This window comes from Onychomys torridus, chromosome 15, assembly GCF_903995425.1.
Source record: "Onychomys torridus chromosome 15, mOncTor1.1, whole genome shotgun sequence".
Lineage (NCBI taxonomy): Eukaryota > Metazoa > Chordata > Mammalia > Rodentia > Cricetidae > Onychomys > Onychomys torridus.
In genome coordinates this window covers 37,896,261-37,917,468 of record NC_050457.1, presented here as the reverse complement: position 1 = coordinate 37,917,468, position 21,208 = coordinate 37,896,261, and the positions used below count along the sequence as shown (strand labels likewise).

Here is a 21,208-nt window from a genome sequence, read left to right as displayed (position 1 = left end):
AAGGGAGGTTAATAACAGGTGTTAGAGAAATTGGAACACTCACACTCATTCATTGAGAGTGTGTATGCTGTCAATATAGAAAACAATGGTTTCCAAAATACTGTTCCAAAATTGTTTTGATAATTCCTCAAAAATTTCCGCATAGAATTTCCAAATGATTCAGAAATTCCATTCCTGTCTACAAACCTAAAAGGAAAAAAGTTATACAAAGACATGTATTTAAATGTTTATGATAGTATTATTCATAATGGCTTTAAAAAGTAGAAATAACACAAATGTCCATGAACAATGTAATAAATCCATACAATAATATATTGTTTGGCAGTAAAAATTAAAGAGGAATGAAGAGGGATGGTGAAATGGTCTAGTGGGTAAAGGCATTTGCTGCCAAGTCAGGGGAACCGAGTTCAGTCCCTGGGACACATGATAAAAAGAAGTTGTCATCTGACCTTCACACATACAGTGTGGCATATGCATACGCTTTGTTACTTCATTTTCAAGGAGTACCCTTAGCACTCAGTTTCAACCTTGACATCAGTCCCAAATTTTAGAGAAAACTGCATCTTCTTGATAGAAAGGTGTTCCATACTTATCTATGACAATATGGACCAGAAAGCAGACTCTGTGATTAACAAGAGTGTGGGAAGCTGACATGAAGCTATCTATGAACACTACCCAAGGCTCATGAAAAGTGATCCACATAAGTTTTCTGCTGTATCCATACGTAATTACTTCCTCTCTTCCCTTCCATCACTTTTAACCTTCAGTCTAACAGAGACAAACAAGTTCACAAAACACCTCTACACAGTGTTCAAGACAAATATTTCTAAGTATAGCTTCAGATTTCTTTTCTACTCTTCCTAGGTCAAATTTACTTATTTACCATTCCTGTTCTATAATCTCAGTAAGCATATACTTTTAGTCCTAAGCCTAATCAAGTCAGAACTCCTATGTTATACAGAAAATATTATATAATTTAATAGTTCCTTAAATCTATGGAAAGTACTCCACTTCCTCTGTGGCTTGCTCAGAGAGCAAAACCTTTAAGAAGGCATAAGCGAATCTTAAACTCCTTCTTGGAGGATGTAAATCGTGGACCAGAAGTGAGGGATACAGAAGAATAGAGGAAGAAAGGTGAGCCAACCCAACATCATATGCTCCTTCACTGTGACTGGTTGCTCAGCTGCACAGAGTAACCTGAAATGTTGTACAAAAAGGGCAAGCATTTATCCATGGGCTCCCATAATGATGATGTTGGGTCAGCTCTCTGTGGAATGATCTTACTGCTGGATTGGATTGCTTCCCTGTGATGAGGGTCTTCCATCTCCTGAATATCCTATACATGAAAAGTTAGAGCTAACACCTTGATTAGATTCAACTTACATATTTTTGTCTAGAATTTATCCTGGGTGAAATCATTTCTTAGCACTCAGTCATGTCAGGACATACTTCCAGCTGATTGACAGGTACAACAACTGACTGCTGGGTTGCAGTAGTGGTCTGCTCTCTTCAAAACGCCATTCTAAGTTTCTCCTTGAAACAAGAGAGACATGATTACACTGGGATGATACAAATGTCAATTACTGTTGTGTAGACATTTCCTCTGAGATTAAAGAGTTCCATCCTGCAGGAAGCTCTTGGTACAAAGTATGTAACAAGTCATATCATTTACCTTCAAATTTTTTCACATTTTTTGTATGTGTATGAGTATGCCAGAGCACATGTATGGACCTCAGAGGACAACCTGCCAGAGCCACTTCTCTGCATGCACTGTGTAGTTCCCAAGGATTAAACTCAGGTCATCAAGGCCAGTAGCAAGTGCCTTCCCCTCATAAGCCATCTGGCTAGTCCTCATACTGATTTCTATTGCTATAGTTACATTGTTACAGGAAGGTAAACAACTCAAAATGGCTTCAGGAAGTCCCTGAAACTAACCAGACTCAACAGGCCCCTCCCTGATAGAGTAAGCAATAAAAGCTGAGAGTCCCTCTCTGCCCTTAAGAACTTGAGCTGCCATGAAGACTTTCAAAGGAGAAAAGCTGCAAAGCAGACAGAGACCAGACCAGCTGCCTGGAAGAAGCAGAAACCAGCTGAGCTGCCTGGAAGAGGCCCAAACCAACTGAGGCACCTGAAAGGGACATTCCCCAACCTATTGAGCTACCTTCAGGCTGTGCAGTGTGCTCCAGGTCCCCAGCTTTGTGAGCTGTCACCCATGATGCAGCAGTCTGCATCATATCTGCTCCTGTAAGTAACCCTTCACCCATATTCCTGTTAAGTAACCCAAAAAAACCTCACTGGTTCACCGAGTTGGACTTTGGCGGTATCTTACTTTGGTCTGTTGTGGGCTCCCTATCTGGGGTGAGTAGACATGTGTATTGTGTTCCCCAGGAAACCATTCTGTCAGACAACAATTACCCATCAATCATTCCCCAATGGCATTTGTATCAACTGTCATTCAATCATATTTAATAAACCTTACACTGAATAATATTGTTCAGTGTGTAAAGGTATACCAGAGACATGTGGGGATATATTTCTCATCTCCACTCTCCTTAATCCCACTCTGGGTATTAGATTTTAGGTGGCCTCCAAGAGACTGAGATTAATCTGCATAACAGAAAAGGCTCCACATAGTTCCTCAACCTGAGAAAGTGTTTGGCGTCTTTCATCCTATTAATAAGTAAGTTGTGTATCTTATCGGGTTGTTACTTCTCAAAATACAAAGGGGAAATGCATTTTCCTGCGTGTTGGTTCCTGAAACATTCTCATTCACGTGTTGGCTAATTCATGCCAAACTACTTTGTGGCTTTGGTGGTGATTGGTTGGATCTCGGCGCAACAGGCTGTTTCCAAAATCATAAAGGAAAACTAGGCTTTGGTGTACCTATATTGTACTTCTCTATCAAGATGATGTTGATGATTTAGGGCACTAGAAAATGTTTACCTTCTGAAAGCTCCTTAAATCCAAGTCCTAAACAGACACTGCCCCTTTTTCCATTATTGCTTATGTTGTGAAATGAGGCTGCCACCCACTCGCTCCATCACCCTGGAAACACAAGAATGAGCCTTGTTTCCTCTTTTCCCTCAGTCCTCAAACCAACTAACAGAACCTGTACAAGTCTACCTGTTCATGGACTCTTGAAAACAGCCCTTCCATCAGTACCCAGTACCTCCCTAACCATCTCCACAGATCAGGTGGGAAGGGCATTCCAAAACACAAAATGGCTCTACCGCTTTCATTCCCACAGGCTTTCCCCTGGAGCACCCAAAGCATCCATCACGTTTTCAAGAGCTTACATAATACAGACCAGCAGCCTCTCCACTGACCTCAATTTCTATGTTCCTCAAACTTAGTGGTTTGGTCCTTAAAACTCTTGGGGTTTTCTGAATGAGTCCTTTCTTAACTCCTAGGCTCCATAAATCTATCATCTCTTCCAAAAAAGAAAGAAAGAAACCACCACTGTTAGACACTTCTCATAAACTGGCAACCCCTCCACACATAGGACTTCTAAATCCCACTGAAAGAAGGTTGGTCCTGGTTCTCTTTATCGCTATTCAGTGTACTTATTGAATAACCCCCTTCTCTCTTATACTACAGTTTCTATATAAGCTCCAACTGGATTTCCCATCTTTCTTTTTCCTCATAATGTACCTCAACTGCAGAGACAGCAGAAAAAATACATTAAAAGTATCTTACTTATACTAGTAATTACAGGCCTATTTATTTACCCTGGCAAACCAAATTAAAATCCATTTTTAAAAGGGAAGGGATTCTCAATATAAAAGTGTTAGTATCTGTAGGGAGTCTTTTGATTTATTGATTTAAAAGCTGGGATAAGGTCAGTTTGGTGGCTCGGAAGGTTAGGTCTCTTGGCACCAAGCCTAATGTTAAGCTTGAGTTCAATCTTTGGCACCAACATGGTGAAAGAAGAAACTGACTCCTGTGAGTTATCCTCTGACCTCCACACATGCACTGTAGTAGCATGTGCACTCACAACAAATAAATATAATGAAAACTGGAGTATTTCCTAAAATTACCTCAGCTTTGTTATATGTTTTCTGGAACAACCTCAAAAAATGGGAATGATAATATATACGTATGCTGCAAGATACAGTTAAGGAAAATAGTGATGGCATAATTCATATTTCTGGCATGCAAAATGTACTCAAAAAAGGTAATTATTATTAAAGATCAAAATAATTACTTGGTGTATAGAAGGGGATTGGGAAGGAGGAAGAGAGTGACTCAAGACACTCAAGCCATGATGGTAGCAATCACTAATTTTGTTAAGACTACATAATATATGAAGTTATGCACTAGGAAGAACGTTCTGACTTCTAAAATCTGAAGGGTTCTTGGAAGGCAAGTTGACAATTAAACTGTACTGGCAGAATAAGCAGCCTGTGCTAGAGGCTCACTCTTTCAAAATCTGGGTCCTCATCCAGGATCTGTGAAACCATACAATATCCATGCATGGATTTCTCTGTCTATACCTCTTCCAGAACAAATGCAATTTTTCTTTTCAGTGTGTAAGTGTACTATTTTCTGTACTATCCTGGGAATATGGTCCATATATTGCAAAGCTGTTCAAAGGGACCACAAACATGAAAAAGTTAAGAATCACTGCCTAACAGTTTCTTCGGGAAATCTGGTGCTTTGGCAAAAGTGGAAATGTTGACAGTGTGATGGTTGTGTCATCTGGCTGGCCAAAACAATGTTTTCTGTTCAAGCAAAGATTAGAAGTCTTGAGGCCAAAATGATCTCAACTAAATGGTTCTTCTACTCTATGTTTCCATCTGTCCAGCATGTGAGCCATTAGCACATGTTTCCTGTTGATGATTTTCATACCCTATTTGCAAGAAAATTGCACCGAGACCAGGTGAAAAGAATTATTTAGCTCATGTATTGGAAATCCGAATAAATATTCCTCTAATATATACTATTTTAGATTGCTACACAGTGACTATGGGATTAAGAACATATTGACCAATACTGCCTCTCACTCATTCGTCTACCACTTTTTTATACAAACACACATGTCTATATATATTCCCATTCCAGTTCAAAAAAATAGCAGGGCTCACCATGTGTTGAAATAACTTATTTCAACACTTAATGCATCATCAGTCCAGTACTTCCACATGTTACCTCATCACCATTGACCTCAACCCATTGTTAAATATTTAATAGTACTGTTGAATAAACAATACAAAGTATTGTTGACTTTTGAATGTGACATTTGCATGAAAAAAAAATAAACCAATACATGCTCCAAAAGGTACAAGGTATAGTCAGTCGTTACCCTTTTGATGGATGGAAAATGAAAGACAAGGGCAGGGAGAGTCCAGGGAGCATCAATGAGTCAGGAGCAGCAGCCACAGCTGAAACGATGTCATAACTCACCAATAAAGAATGGAGGCAGACAGTAACTGCCACCCAAATGCTAGAATAATGGAAACTGCATGTTTCCACCTCTCAAACGTGTAATAATGGATGGTCTTGCATAGGGATCTACTTACATAAAAAAATAATAAAATAATATTCAACAAACCACTAGCCAAGAAGGGATCTTGCTTAATACTCACTGAGTGTAAATCCCATGGTGAAAGGTTGTTGTTTTTTTTTTTTTTTTTTCTCCTCCTTGAAAAGAGTGACTATGGAATAAAAGAAACACCAGCGAGTACATGTAAGAGTTTTGGATGAGTTAGCATAGTTCTTCTCGAAAGTGTGTTCAGTACATTCTTTTCAATGGCCACAGATAATCAGCCTTTGGAAGGATGAAGACAAGTGTCAGCCTGCACGAGGAAATGTTTATCATTCATTCAGCTCCTCTCAGATGAGAAGTAAATACTGTGCACAAAAGCATCCTATTTCAGCATATGCTTTTCATGGACAAACCAACACAATGTGGATCCTGAGCCATAGTGGAGAGAAATGACTTTAAGGTGAATGAAAGGATATATATACTATGTTCATTGTTTTTAAAGAGGTGTTACTGTTAACAGGCGAACGCTCCACAATTAACCTACCTCACTCATAGCCCCATGAAGATTTTGTAAAAGTAAGCAAGCAGATTCTATGAATTGTATATAAAATCAACTAGATTACCTAACGTGGTCTTAAAAAGAAAGAAGAAATAAGTAGAAATTACTCTGTCTGACTTCATTGCTTTCCCTAAAGCTGGTAGTCACAACAGTTTGGCCCTGGCTTAGGATCATCAAATAGATCAATAGAACAGATCACAGACCAGATAGAGAGCTGGTTGATGAGGCCATCTGACTTTTTTTTTTTAACAAGATGCAAAAGCAATGCAAAACAAAATTCCCCTCCTTGGACTGTCCTGTACCATTCTGCTACAATAACAACACACCTTGTATCAGGTCATTCATAAGCAATAGGTATGTGTTGGTCACTGGCTTGAAGTGTTTGGGATCCCAAGATTGAGGCACCAGCAGACACAGTGTCAGGGAAGGCTCCTCCCTGCTTCCAGGACAGGGCAGCTTCACACAGGATGGAGTACAAAGACATTAAAGGGACACACTCCTTCCCTGATGCCCCTTGATAAAAGCTGTCACCCTACCCATAAGAACATAGCCCTCATGGCCTCACCTCCCAAGTGCCTTCTTACCTCTCAATATTACTTTTGGAGTTATGTTCCTAAACATGTTACATTAAACCATAGCAGTGGCTATGGAAAAATCATAAATATAACACAGTAGATGTCCAGAGTTAGTCTGTCTACAGACTGAACTCTGAATCTATCCTAAACACTACTTCCTTCTTGAATGAAGTATACATCAGAACAAAGGTAAGATTCATGCCAATATTTTTTAAATGAAGGTGACAACATGACAGATGACCAAATAACAATTGCACCAACTACTAATTCCAATATTGAATAGACAAGCCCTTAGAAAAGAGCTAAAATTTCAGTACTTGATGGAAAACCAAAATGAGATATCAGAAATCAAAATATAGTAACCTAACTATAACACACTAACTCACTTTTAGCCAACAAATAATCTAAGAAGGGGGCCCTTTCTTTGATTAATGCATTGTTTTGAACCTAAGGTGGAGAAACAGACCAGCAAGTACAAGTCTGTCCTCTTCATGATCTTCATGATGTAGAATGTGTAAACAGAATTAGGACAAAAAGTACTAAAGTTCACACACTGACATTTTCAGTCACACCCAAATATATGAATCCTTTGTATTATTAAAGCGACCTGAAACACTTGGAACTGTCTATTAATCCCACATGATATTTTTGTCCTGGGGCATAATTTGAATGGTTTACCTTAATGACATAATTATGTTGAACCAAACACGCTGATGGTGACTAGTTCAAGTTCCTGTGTGTCTCATATCTTAGCTGCTTTCTGAAAACTCAAAGAAGTTTTAAAATTGAAGGGGAAAAAAAAAGCTATGCAAATGTTACACAGGAAAAAAAAAAGTATTCCCTGAAAGAAAGAGTGGTTGATTGAGACGATATAAAATAACAAATCAATCATTACCTTCGTGCTTTATTTAAAGACATATTTTATAATAATTTTTCTCAACCTGATCACTTTGTGGTTTGCATATCATGTATAAACACTGCCTGATGGAGACCGCATTTCTTAATATTTTAGGGTTACAATAATTCAGCCAATGCAGAAATACTGCCCCACCCCACCCACCCAAATATTCCTTCTAACCTATGAAATTGCACTGTTTCAGAAACTACTGATGTAGCAACTGTTTTTATACTTAGAAGGACAAAATCTGATTCAAAAAAAGTTTGACTTTTAAAACACAAAAGTAAATCTGCCAGGTTATGGCTCCCAAATTCTCTACTGGGGCTCTCATCTCTCTTCTTCTATGTTGTTTTTGGGGGACTGAAATTAAACCAAGTCATTCCAGTATGAGTTTAATAGCTGTCTTAGGAGCTGATTTAAATCATTTGTTAAACGCCAATATTTTAAATGTATAAACTTCAGAAGGAAGATAGCTTTTGAAGATGGGGAAAAAAAATCAGAGAACAGTAGTCTTTTTTGTGTGGTGCCCAGAAATTCAGTTACAAAGTGGTCCTATTGTGTTTCTCATAATTTACATTTACTTTTTGGCAAAGCAGAAAGGAAAAAAAAAAAAGTCAAACTTGAAGGCATACAACAAAACTGAAAGATGGCATTTTTTATTTAAAAATGTGCCTTTGACATTTAGATATCAACCAAGCCAATATTTAATGTTTATAAAAGACAAAACAGTAAAAGAAGCTGCAGCTGTTCTCTGTGATGTCACCGAACAGGTGTGTGGTACCGCATCACACCACAGAAACTGGATGGATCTCTTGGGGATGCCCACAGCAAGCCCATACAGAACTGGTATTCACTTGAGACTCATTTCCTCAGATGTGGCGAGAAAACAACTGGGGATGACAAGCGTCCTGGTGATCAATCTGGGCAAATTCGGAGCAGACATTCTCCCAAACAGATCAATACTATCCAAGGTGCAGCTGAAAAACAGGATGGGTTTGTACCACTATGCAAACACCAAAGCTGCTTATTCACAAGGCCAAAAGCAATGGGAACTTGTGTTTTCCACAGTATGTTTGCCAGTGACCTCAACCCTGACCTGCAGGGCCACCCGCTCTGGGACGAGAAGTCATCTTGTATTAGGTCTTCTGGCCACGAGTGAAACCTGTGGAGTAGTGTATTGACCTAGCCAGACATGATACCAAACTGACTCATCAGTACAACCCAGTTAGTAAAGTGGGTACTCTGAGTATTTGACAGGATAAAAAGAACAAGAAAAACAAGAATGGATGGGCAGCTATGGTGGCACACACCTCACATCCCAGGACTTAGAAGATGGAGGCAGGAGTTCAAGGTCATCCTCAGCTACATAGCAAGTTTGAAGCCAACTCAGGTTACATGAGGCCCTGTCTAAAAAGGCAAACAAAGGAAACTTACTTTTTTCCCAGTTATTTTGGAATGATGTGGGCACATCTTAGATTAAATTAAGTAGTTTTATGGCACACACACACACACACACACACGTGTGTGTGTGTGTGTGTGTGTGTGTGTGTGTGTGTGTGTGTTTGCTTAATTTGTATGGATAAACCAAATACTTTTATCCAGATAAACAAGCTTTTAACTCCCTCATATTGTTTGTTTTCTAATTTCCATTTAGCTTGATAAACTATACTACCCTCCAAAAAGGTAGCATTCATAGATACTTGGATGATCCTTTTATACCTGATTATGTGTGTTTATGTAAATGAATATTTAAATCTAATAAGCACATGCAAGGTATATCAGTGTTTTCACTGATTAATGATATTTTTAAAGGGGGGAATTTAAGTTCTTAAAGCAATATTTCCCAACAAAGTGCTAAGAAAAAAAAAAAAACTGAATTAAAATGTGGTCCTTGTTGTATGACAAAACTTTCCATGGGGAGATGCAACACATATATCTAGTCGCTCCAGATAGGGATCCCATGACAGAACAAAGGATAGATGGCACCAAAGTCCAACCTGGTGAATCAATGAGTTTTATTGGGGTTACTTACAGGAGTATGGGTGAGGAGCAGAAATTATTTTTTGCTGAATCATCATTGCCCATCGCAGCCTCTGACAGTTCACAAAAGCTGGGAAACCTGGAGCACAGGTTAGAGAGTGTCCCTTCCAAGAGACTATGGTCTAAGCCTCTTCTAGGCAGCTCTGCAAGTTTCTGTTTCTTCCAGGCAGTTAGTCTGAGCTCAGAGTCTTAGGTCTTCTTGGTAGCTCAAGCAGGGAGGAATCTAATGAATCTGCTCAGTTTCAGGAACTTCCTGAAACTATTCTGTGTCGTTTGCCTTCCTGCTTATGGAGCTTCCTTTAGGATAGAATGGTTCGGTTCCATCTTCACTATTACACAACAGTCCTATGCTCACCTAGGCAAACTGACCTCATCTAGGATGCTGAAGAGGTGACTCAGGGGTTAAGATGGTTCAGGGCACATACAGCTCTTGCAAAGATTAGCTGAGTTCGGTTCCCAGCACCCATCACGGTCCAACTTCTGGACTCCTTGGACACCTGCACTCACAAGTGTATTGGCAAATTTATTTTTTAAAAAATAATAATCTTCTTATAAAACGATCTCATCTATAAGTGGCATAAGTATAATTTGAACATCTTACAAGGTCCCAATATTGAGATGTTTAAAAAAGTCCCCTCAACTTTCAAAGACTAACTGATGACTTGAGACCAAAAGATGTGTTAAACTGGAAACAAATATAAAATTCTGATATTATGTTTCAATATTAAAGACATTTTTCACGCCTATTGGTAGCCATAAGATTCATTCCCCTGCCCTAAGATCTCTGCATTTAGAATGCTTATTTCCCAACTCCAGATATAAAGTTGGATAAAAATTAGCTAAAAGCAGAAGCTGGGTCTTTTGCTAGCTGGAAAAAAAAAAATGTATGGGATGGGGAGCAGACAAGTAACAGTAATTGTTAGTTTTCCTTTTGGTAGGTTTTCCCTGGAATAGGGGTGGGGACGTTTGAAAGGGAGAACACAAACTTTCCCTCTAGCGTATCACATTATAAGCATCCCTGAGTAAAGAAGAAATAATTCAACTTCGAAATTCTGCCATTAAGTGGCGGCTCCCGCAAGGGGGACAGTTTGCTATTAATTGTTAATGTCGCCTACCATTAGAGGGCACTAAACAACTCCACATTAATGCGTTGGAGGAAAGAGAAAAGGAGGCGAGCAAAGGGGAGGGAGACTATGGGCAGAGTCCGGGGAGAGGGAGGGGAGACAGAAGCCGGGAAGGGCTGGGAAAGAGAGAAGAGGGAAGTGGGAGGAGGGAGGAAAAGCCAGAAGAGGAAAGAGACAGACAAACAGGCAGACAGACAGAAACAGACAAAATGAATCTGGAAAGATTAAGAAGAATGTGGAGCCCCACAGCCGTCTAAAGTGAGCAAAAAGCCCAGGCCACCCACTCCCTCCCCTCTCCTCCCGTCCTCATGACTGTAATTATAAAGCGAAAAGCGGCGGCGAGGTCACCCGTTTTTACCAGCCTGCTGCACCGAATGCGCGCGGTGCAGGTGCGGCGGCCGCGGGGCTTTGTGATTCATGCCCACTTTCAAAGGGGGGCTTGGGCCCGTCTGAGAGGCACCCAAACAACTGTCTTCTAATATTAGCACGGCTGTATTTCGGGATCTATTATAGTCTGTCCAGACAGATCCCATTGTAATGGGATCTTTTATTAAAAGATTAGCACTATCTCCTGCAGTTGGTGGAAAAAAATCTGTTATCACTGAGTTATTTGCAGTTGTGGAGGGGGTGGGAGGAGGGCGATGGAAGATGGGGGTGGGAGGATGAGAGGAGGACCCGAGGGGGGGGGAGAGGGGGGGGGAGAGAAGAAGGGCGAATTTGAAATCCGAAGAACAAATCCCAATAACCTGGGAATGTCCAAGAATTTTTTGTCTGCATAGTTCGCTGTTTGTTGTCGTTCGGGCTTCAGAAGCGAAAAAGAACAGAAATTTAAGAGGCAGCTCTGAAATAAACAATATAGCATTTTCCGTGAAGTAATCGTTTTATATAAAAGGAAATATCGCCTCCTCAGTTTCATTCAGCCGTGCCAGAAAATGTTATAAATGAGAAGACCCGCCAACTTTCGGCGAAGAACTGAGGCTGTAGAAGTTCATTATCGTGGTGCAATCTTTTTTTTTTTTTAAATATGGGAGAGAGAGAGAGAGAGAGAGAGAGAGAGAGAGAGAGAGAGAGAGAGAGAGAGAGAGAGAGAGAGAGAGAGAGAGAGACTGAGACTCGGTACAGAAACTGGGGCGTCTTGGAGAGGGGGAGGAGGGGGGCAGACCGCCTACGTCGGCGCCCCCGCTCCGGGCTGCGACTCCAGACGCGGCGAAGTGAAAGGGGAGAAAAGAAAGGGAGAGGGCGAGACTGCCGGGGAGGCGGCCGGCTCCGAGGTGTTAAACATTTTTGTTTGCCTCTGACTTGTGGGGACCGAGGGCCGCGTCTCCGCAGCGCTCCGCCGGGGTGGAAGGTGTCCGGGGGTCAGGGTTCTTAGCAACCACTCCAGGCTGGGGGACTTGGTGGGGGCGGGGGGCGGGCACGGTGGCCGCAAAGTAAGACACGCAAGAGACCCCCCGGGACACAAAACGTCGCCGGGACCCCGTGCCCAGGCTCCGCGGGGAGGATCCTGAAACTGTCCCCCGGGGCATTTTCAGCAGCTCCGGGATTCCTGCGGCATGTGAAGAATTCTCCCTGGAGCCCTGGAGCAAAGGTGCCTGCCGGGGACCAACTCCCGGGGTCCCCCCTCGCTCCGCCGGCCGCCTCCTCCAGAGCCCTCACTCACACGCACAAACACACACACACACACACACACACACACACACACACGCGCGCGCACACACACACACACACACACACACACACACACACACTCGCACGCCACCCCGGGCGCGCCGGCTCCGAGCGGCGGCGTGCAGGACTGGTGGGTGTTCTCCAGCCCCGAAGCGTCGCCCCCAGCCCCCGCCCCTGGCCCTACCCCTCCCGCTTCTACGCAAATAAGAACTCGGCGATTCCCCTCCTGCCTCTTTGATTTCGGGCACCTCCGACAGATAATTGGGAAGGGTTTCCAGAAGGTGGGAAATGTCACCTGATTCACACTGAACTTTTAAAAGCTCCCCACCCCCAAAGAGCCGGCACACCCTCGGTCGCGGCCGCCCTCCCACAGCCCCACACACTGGGAGACCGCCCACCTCAAACCTTAAGACCCCCGTCTAGATTTAAAGCGCGGCTGCGCCCGGCTTCTGACGTCCATTGAATCGCGCGGGCGGCCGGTGGCGAGCGCGGGGCTGCGCCAGGATCGCTGCGCCCTCCGCCGCTCGCCTCTGCGACGCGCGCCGCTCGCCCCAGCCACCCGCCGCCGCGCTCCTCGTCCTGCGCCTGCCCCAGGATGGTCTGCGCCAGGCACCAGCCCGGCGGGCTCTGCCTCCTGCTGCTGCTACTCTGCCAGTTCATGGAGGACCGCAGCGCCCAGGGTGAGTGGAAGGGGATGCGCCCGGAGGCTCGGCTGGGGCAGGGGTTCCACTTTTCGGTCGTCTCGACTTGGTCTGTTCTGACCGACGCTGCTTCTCTCGGAAGATGTTAGAGAGCCACTCGGCTACTCCCGGAGAAAGGGGTAGGGAGGGGGGCGAAGGACTGGAACAGTGACACTTTAGGGTTAGAGAGCCGAGTTTAGAGCTGGGTTATCCTCAAAGGAAAGGGCGTGAGTGGGTGACCTGGAACCTCAGTAGTTAGGGGTAGATGCTCCAAGTTCTGGTCGTAATGACTTTAGATGTTATCTCCCCTGGTTGGCTCCGGAGAAGGGCGAGAGCATCCGTAGCCTGGAGAGTGCACTCGACCTACAAGCAATCTAACCTATCTTCCTTCCATATCTTTTGGTGACTTTTTTTTTTTTTTTAAAATGACTTGGGGTGGGGGATGGGAGATACTGAATTTTCTTGGGTGGCTGGGGGACGTGGTTTCAGAAACTTTGCCCAAACTTGGAAATGTGGGTACTGAAATTTTTAGAGGGAGGTAGTGTTGGTGGACGTTCCTTCTATCCCTCTCCCTAAGCCCCGCGAAAGGGGAGAAGAAAAAGGACAAGCCAAATTATTAGCCCGAAGTGTTTTAAGTACTTTACAGTTTTCTCCACTTTGGCTCATTCGTCTGTTAACTTTCTGTGAAACAATAAGCAGCCCACACGCGATTTAAATCCTGACGTGGAGTAAAGAGCAAATTTCTTAAGTTTATCTTCTAATTTTTTTAATGGATTTATTTTATTACAATTAGTCTCCGGGCAAGATTTTTTTTTTAATTAGTGGTGATCGTGCAGCTTGCTCCCCAGTTGTCCCAGTCACTTTGGTGGCTCATGAGAAGTCTTCTTGTCCAAAGTCCGAACCCAGAAAGAGGGCTAGGGGAAGAAACTATTTGCAAAGAGTTCTTGGTAGACATGAGGTAGGTATATGTGGCCCGGCGGACACCTCCCCCCTTTCACACCGCTGCTTTCCAGTTCGAGCCCTAAGGTTTTGTGTGTTGTAAGCTGCCCTCCCGGGCACTGGCCCTAGCCGTCTGCCCAACACTAGGCTGGGCAGCCCGCCTTTCTGATAGGGGCGCTGCCTGGGTGCTGGGACGTGGGCGCCAGGGAAGGCAGCCCTCGGAGATTTCGAAAGATCGTGGTGGCTGCGGGCGTGCTCCGGGCTGGCCGATTGCAAAACGGGCCCGTCGGGCGGGCGGGCGGGCAGGCGGGCTGCGCCTCGAGGCCGCACAGGGCAGATCCCGGCTGGGCCCGGCTGCTTTTTTTTTTTTTTGCTTTCATTTTTTCACTAATGTCTTCTGCTTGATCTGTTTCTGAAGGTTCATAGTCAGTTCTCCCTACACCACCACCACCACCACCACCACCCCCCGCGCGCCTCGCTCCCTCCTTCCCTCCCTTCCACGTCTCCTCTCTCTACTTTCTTAACCCCTGTCACAAATAATTCCCTTACCGCCTACATGAAACCAACATGTAAAAACATCCGTCGCATCCTGTTTTTGTCAGGTTCTTTAGTCTGCTCTTCCAGTCGCTGCAGGTTATGAAATAGGACGAATAAAAGTAAACAGCCTAGTAAAAGTCAATGCAAGCTGCACGTGTTGTGTCTGGGTCACTGGTAACTGACATTGATATGGCTGGGGCGCTGCGGCGGCTGCTCTAGCCCACCTCCCACCTCGGTGATGGGTCTTTCCCCTCTCTGGGTTTGGAGAGTCTCTCTCTCTCTCTCTCTCTCTCTCTCTCTCTCTCTCTCTCTCTCTCTCTCTCTCCCTCTCTCCCCACCCCTTCCTCAATCGCTTGATTTCCCCCCCCCAAAACCACCAGGCCTCTCTGCCGGTCTCCAGCAGCCTTCCTCCCCCCACCCCACCCCACCCCACTGCTCACTCATTCACCTCCTGATCCCTGTCTCTTCCTACACAGCTGGGAATTGCTGGCTCCGCCAAGCCAAGAACGGCCGCTGCCAGGTCCTGTATAAGACAGAGCTGAGCAAAGAAGAGTGCTGCAGCACCGGCCGCCTGAGCACCTCGTGGACCGAGGAGGATGTAAACGACAACACTCTCTTCAAGTGGATGATTTTCAACGGGGGCGCCCCCAACTGCATCCCCTGTAAAGGTGGGCCTCCTCTTCCCTAGGCGGCAGGCCCTCAGCAGAGGGCGTCTTGCCCTCAGCGTTCCCACTGTCTGGCTGGGGCTTAGGACTGGCAGAATTTTGTTCGGTTTCTCCATGTCCGTCCGTCCCCCACCTCCGGTGGGGTTAGCTAGGTGAAATCCCAGCTCGAGCTGTAAGGCAAAACAAGGTCGGAAGAGGTCAGTCCCCAGGCTTCTTAGCTGAGTGTGGTCGTGAAAGCGGCCAACCCGTGTGGTCTTTGAGAGATTTTGGATCCAGGACCTGGCCTGAGGTTCCCAACCCCCATCCCTTCCAGTCTTCCAGGAGACAGCCTGGGGCCCTCCATCTCGGATGCATGATTGCGCAAGGCATTTGAGACCACCACCCCACCCCACCCCGGTCTGACCCGCCAACCGCCTGGCCTTTGAATCCCTGCCTCTTTCCAACTCCTAGAAACGTGTGAGAATGTGGACTGCGGACCTGGAAAAAAATGTCGTATGAACAAGAAGAATAAACCCCGCTGCGTCTGTGCCCCAGACTGTTCCAACATCACCTGGAAGGGTCCAGTGTGTGGGCTGGATGGGAAAACCTACCGCAACGAATGTGCACTCCTTAAGGCCAGATGTAAAGAGCAGCCGGAACTGGAAGTCCAGTACCAGGGCAAATGTAAAAGTAGGTCCCGCCCTTCAGTATCTTACACATTCGTAGACAAGTCTCCATAAAGAGCCCAGGAATCAGAATAGTGATACCAAATAAGGGGTTCTTTTCTAACTCCTAAAGGGTAACGAAGGAGCCAGTCTGGAGTACAGATCCTCCGGGAAACAGCCGGGCTCCCCAAATGCCTGTTAAAACTTGGGTGCTACGCTTTTTAACGATTTCCTTCAGAATATCAACTGATGACTCCCTAAAGACCAGGAGATGCCTATTGAAATGTCTCCCTCTGTTTTGTCTTTTCTCCAGAGACTTGCCGGGATGTTTTCTGTCCAGGCAGCTCAACCTGTGTGGTGGACCAGACGAATAACGCCTACTGTGTGACCTGTAATCGGATTTGCCCGGAGCCTTCCTCTTCAGAGCAGTACCTGTGTGGGAATGATGGAGTGACCTACTCTAGTGCCTGCCACCTGAGAAAGGCCACCTGTTTGCTGGGCAGATCGATTGGATTAGCCTATGAGGGAAAATGTATCAGTAGGTATTCTGGATTGAGGAAGAAAAGAAAGAAAGAAACGGGAAAGGGGAAAAAATCTGTTCTAATTGTGTGTGGGGGGGGGGCTATTCAATGAGCAAATCCAAGTCCTCCTCAGTTTAGGTGGAAACTGTTTAACTAAAACATTCCTCCCAAAGAACGATTGTATTCTAGATTCATTGGCACACCAGCAAGAGGCAGAAAACAGTTTTCTATCGGAGAAAACTTAGAACTCACACAATTTTACACATTTTTTTTTTAAAGTGCCAGACTTGCTGGAAGCGAAAAATAATTACTTAACAGCTCCTAAAACCTGTTATCAGATTCCAGTAATTGATGGAATTTTAGTTTTTTAATCCCACTTATTGGAGATAATCAGATGTCTGTTTCACTCAAGGATATTGTGAAATTCTGTTCCAAAGAATATTGTGTTTAATGAAGTTCTACACGATCTAAGAAACCACTGTGTGTGTGTGTGTGTGTGTGTGTGTGTGTGTGTGAGAGAGAGAGAGAGAGAGAGAGAGAGACAGAGACAGAGAGAGACAGAGATTGTAAAGCAGTTTAACATAACACCTTCATTACCCCCTTTAGTAAGTGGTAAGATGTATGTACATCCATGAGTAGGGAATGGAGGAAAGGAAAAAAGAGAGGAAATGAGACACTCAGTTTGCTCATCACAGGTGTGTTATATCCTAGAAGCAAAGTCCTGTGATGACATCCAGTGCGGTGGTGGAAAAAAATGCCTGTGGGATTTCAAAGTTGGCCGAGGCCGTTGCTCTCTCTGTGACGAGCTCTGCCCGGAGAGTCAATCGGATGAGCCAGTCTGTGCCAGCGACAATGCCACTTACGCCAGCGAGTGTGCCATGAAGGAAGCGGCCTGCTCCTCTGGTGTGCTGCTTGAAGTGAAGCACTCCGGATCTTGCAACTGTAAGTGTGATTTTTAAACCTTGCTGCAATGTAAGGCACTTTGAGACAAGTCCTGGGGAATGGACAGTTTTTTTTAAAAAAAAAAAAAAAAAAAAAAAAAAAAGGCACGCAGACCTCGCTGTGTAAACCTGTTTCTGTTAAAAGCTAGGTAGCTGCTAAATTACACCAGCAATTCATTGAGCCTCAGCCCAATTCTCTGCAATGTTTCCTGGCTTCTAGGATCCAGCTGATGGCCTTCGGTTGGGGTGCCTCTGAAAACCTCTCCAGCTGTCTGTCACTCATTCCTTCCTTCTAGCATTGTACTTTGCTATTGCCTCATTAACCCTGGAACCTAAACTAACTGCTTCAAAAGTTTGTGGGTTTTTTTTTCTTGTTTTGTTTTGTTTTGTTTTTTTCCCAAAAACAGCTTTATATTATCACACCTAGGCTGTGGCTTATGGCAGTTGCAGCTACTAACTCTGACTTAAGGAGAAAAGCAGTTATACCTAGAACACGAGCGCTTTTTATCTGATTTCAGGAATCTGCCTGTAAAACCTGAGCCATTGATTCTTCAGAACTTTCTGCAATTTTGACTTCATAGATTATGGTGGTTTGTTTGTTTGTTTGTTTGTTTGTGTTTGAGTAAACTTACTGCATAACTGCAGATGCCCAAAAAAAAAAAAAAACAACAAAAAACAAAAAACAAAAGCATCACACTGCAAGTCATGTAAAAATACAACGCTGTAATGTGGCTGTGTCAGAGGGCTTTGAAAACGTACACTGGGCTGCTTCTGCGCTGTTGTTATCCGTATTTAAACAACAGCTCCCCCTGTATTCCCCCATCTAGCCATCTCGGAAGATACGGAGGAAGAGGAGGAGGAAGAAGACCAGGACTACAGCTTTCCTATCTCTTCCATTCTAGAGTGGTAAACCCTCCAGCAGTGTTCAGTGTTGACATAGCCCATGGGCAAAACAAAACACAACAAATGAAAGGAAAGAAAAAAAAAAAGAAAGAAAAAAAGATAGAAAAGAAAATAACAAAAAAGAAAAAATATATTGTCCATAATGTAAATAAGTGTATGCTTATTTATTTGGGGGGAAAACTATACATGAAAGGACCTTTGTCCTAAAGCTCTCTCCCAGGCCACATTGTTACTCACGGGGCCTGGAGAGATTGTCATTTTGTGGTCTACTGGATGAGGCCTATAGTTGAGACTTGTAGACGTTTATTTATACTGTGTCATGTTTTATAATTTATACATAAAATGTCTGGTTGACTGTACACCTTGTTTTTGAAGAAATTTATTCGTGAAAGGAAGAGCAGGTGTTATTTATTGTGAGGTCTCTTGCTTGTAAAGTAAAACCGTTTTTTTTCCCCCTTGTAAACCATTGAAGTCCATTCCTTACAATCCACTCACTCATCTGTCTTCACTTCACTGCTGTTAGGATTGTTTTTTGTTTTTTTTTTTTTTTCCCACTTTTTAACAAATTTGCATGTCGGTTCCTGTCATGTTTATTTATTGGATTCTCAGCGGCCTACTCTGTACATACCTGATCCTTCGGGTTTTGTTTACAAGGAATCTTGACTGACCAAAAGGCATTGTAACTCTGCCTCCGATACCAGGTACAGAGGATATGCATCTTGGAGGAAACGTCTGCTTCCGTTCCCTTGTTCTGATGAAAACATTGTGAGAGAGGCTTTCAAACTCTAGAAATGTACTTTGAGGATGTTACAGATCCAAAGACCTAGTGATGTGGGTGTCAGGAGACTAAACAAAGGTGAAAGTTACGCTTTCAACCTGCCATTCGGTGTTTCCTTTGAGGGAGTCGGCTGTACCTTTTCAATTAGTTCTTTTTCAACCAATGTGTCACTAAAAGTTCCATCCAAGCTTTATCAGTTCAAGTTTCTTGCTTTTCATAATACTTTTTTCTGATGCAATTTTATATTTTCAAACATGGCAAGTTAAATATAAATTCATTTAAATATATAGTTTTGTACTTTTCTACCATGTAAATGTGCAATGTACATAAAAGTTATAATGTGTATTTGTAAATAAACAATGAGTGAAAAAAATAAAAAAAATTAAAAAGCCAATGGTCTCAGTTCCTGTTGATGAAAAGTAACTTATTTGGGCTTTTGTGTAAAAATGCACATGATATAGGGATATCGTTACCACTGGTATTAAGTGCTGAGAGCAAAGTAGGGTAAGATACAAATCACCCAGAGCTGAAAAGGTGGTTCGGAGGTTAAGAATGTGTACTCCATCCACTTCCAGAGGACCCATGCTTGGCTTCCACAACCCATATCAGGTGGCTCACAGCCACTAGTTAGCTGTAGCTCCAAGGGATCCAGTGCCCTCTTCTGGCCTCTGAGGGCACCTGCACTCATGTGCACACAAACATGATTTTTAAAAATAATAAAATGATCTCTTTTAAAGCTACAAATGGGGTTAGAGAGATGGTTGAGTACTCACTGCTCTTCCGGAGGAGCCAGGGTTGATACCCAGCACCCACACAGAGTCTCACTGTCACATAAGCTCTGTGGCATCCATCTCCAGGCATGCCCATGGTTTCCATATGTGCAGGGAAACACATACATCCATTTTTTTTTAAAATTACCTTATTTGCATGGTTGTATGGTGACTGGAGTTACGGTTGTGAGCTGCCATGTGAGGGCTGAGAACCAAACCCTGGTATTCTGGTAGAGTAGCATGTGCTCTTAACTGCTGAGCCATCTCTCCGGCCTTTAAAAAAAAAAAAAAAAAGACACAAATCAGTGGAACTTGAAAATTAAGAGGATCAGAGATCCAGCAATTCTTACAGGACAGGCTCATGGCAATAGCCACTGTAGATGTGACCGCTTCCCTGAAGCACATCTACGCTCCAGTAGCCCTATGAATACCTTCTCATTATTAGTCTTCATTGTCTTGTCACAGCATGGACCTGCTGGAGCCTACTGAACTCATCCGAAGCGTGTTTCCTATTGTTTAAAAGGCAACACTTTCTAGAGAATTTGCTCAGTGGTTAAAAGCTCTTGCTGCTCTTCCAAAGGACCAGAGTACAAGCCCCAGCACCTGCATCAGATGGCACACAGCTGCCTATTATTCTAGCTCCAAGGGATCTGATGATCTTTCTGGCTTCAGTGGACACCTGCATGCACTCAGACACACAAACATACAGGAAAAAAATAAAATTGTTTTTAAAATAAAAAAGGCAGTCCTGTACATCACAAGGAAAAGTAGAAACAGACTGGCACATATTTGATAAGCACAGTCAAACATCCAGTATCAAGTACTGGGCTGGGGGGTATAGTGATGGAACATCGGTAAGATGAGGGTGGAGGTGATTTCTATCATGATGTCTGTGGTTCACAGTGAATAATAAGACAAGAGAAAGCCTGCCAATGTTCTGTAGTTTTACGATACGCTGAAGAGCCTCAGTACGGTATTTGGGACAGAGACAATGGTCTCTGTAATACATAGGAATACATAAATCATCAGCACAGGTTCCTAGTTCAATTGTGTGCTTCTTATTCTGAACATAGGCATGTTAAAAATGTCAGTGGACTGTAAATGGAAAGAAGTGAAGGAAAGTAGGACGGAAAGAACCAGAAGCAATCAATATCACCAGTGCTAAGCAATCAATATCACCAGTGCTAAGCAATCAATATCACCAGTGCTAAGCAATCAATATCACCAGTGCTAAGCAATCAATATCACCAGTGCTAAGCAATCAATATCACCAGTGCAAAGCAAGTATGGTGTTGTTAAGTTTATCCACTTTTCTTATGAATGATTACTAAAAATTACCGTCAGAGACCATTGGCTCTCAACTAGTCACCTAAGGAGAAGTTAGGTGGAAACAAGAGTAGGTACTTATTTAAAGATCAGGAGCCCAAAGAGAAATGGAAGTGCAGAACTCTAACCAACTACCACTAACCATGAGAAGGAGA

At 43.6% G+C, this 21,208-nt stretch overlaps 1 protein-coding gene across 3 annotated transcripts; it reads left to right on the top strand.

Moving 5' to 3' along the window:
* The first annotated feature begins 12,581 nt into the window (after positions 1–12,581).
* Fst (follistatin) lies at positions 12,582–19,351 on the top strand. Of its 3 annotated transcripts, none has more exons than XM_036207164.1 (6): positions 12,582–13,029; positions 14,982–15,173; positions 15,621–15,839; positions 16,128–16,352; positions 17,050–17,277; positions 18,104–19,351. In XM_036207164.1, exons 1-6 carry the CDS (start codon positions 12,945–12,947, stop codon positions 18,184–18,186), a joined length of 1,032 nt encoding a protein of 343 aa, XP_036063057.1. In that variant the 5' UTR covers positions 12,582–12,944; the 3' UTR covers positions 18,187–19,351. The 3 variants fall into 3 exon arrangements, with proteins under 3 accessions (XP_036063057.1, XP_036063056.1, XP_036063058.1); XM_036207163.1 differs by having other exon boundaries at positions 17,047–17,277; XM_036207165.1 differs by having other exon boundaries at positions 17,047–17,277; positions 17,795–19,351.
* Positions 19,352–21,208: the final 1,857 nt, after the last annotated feature.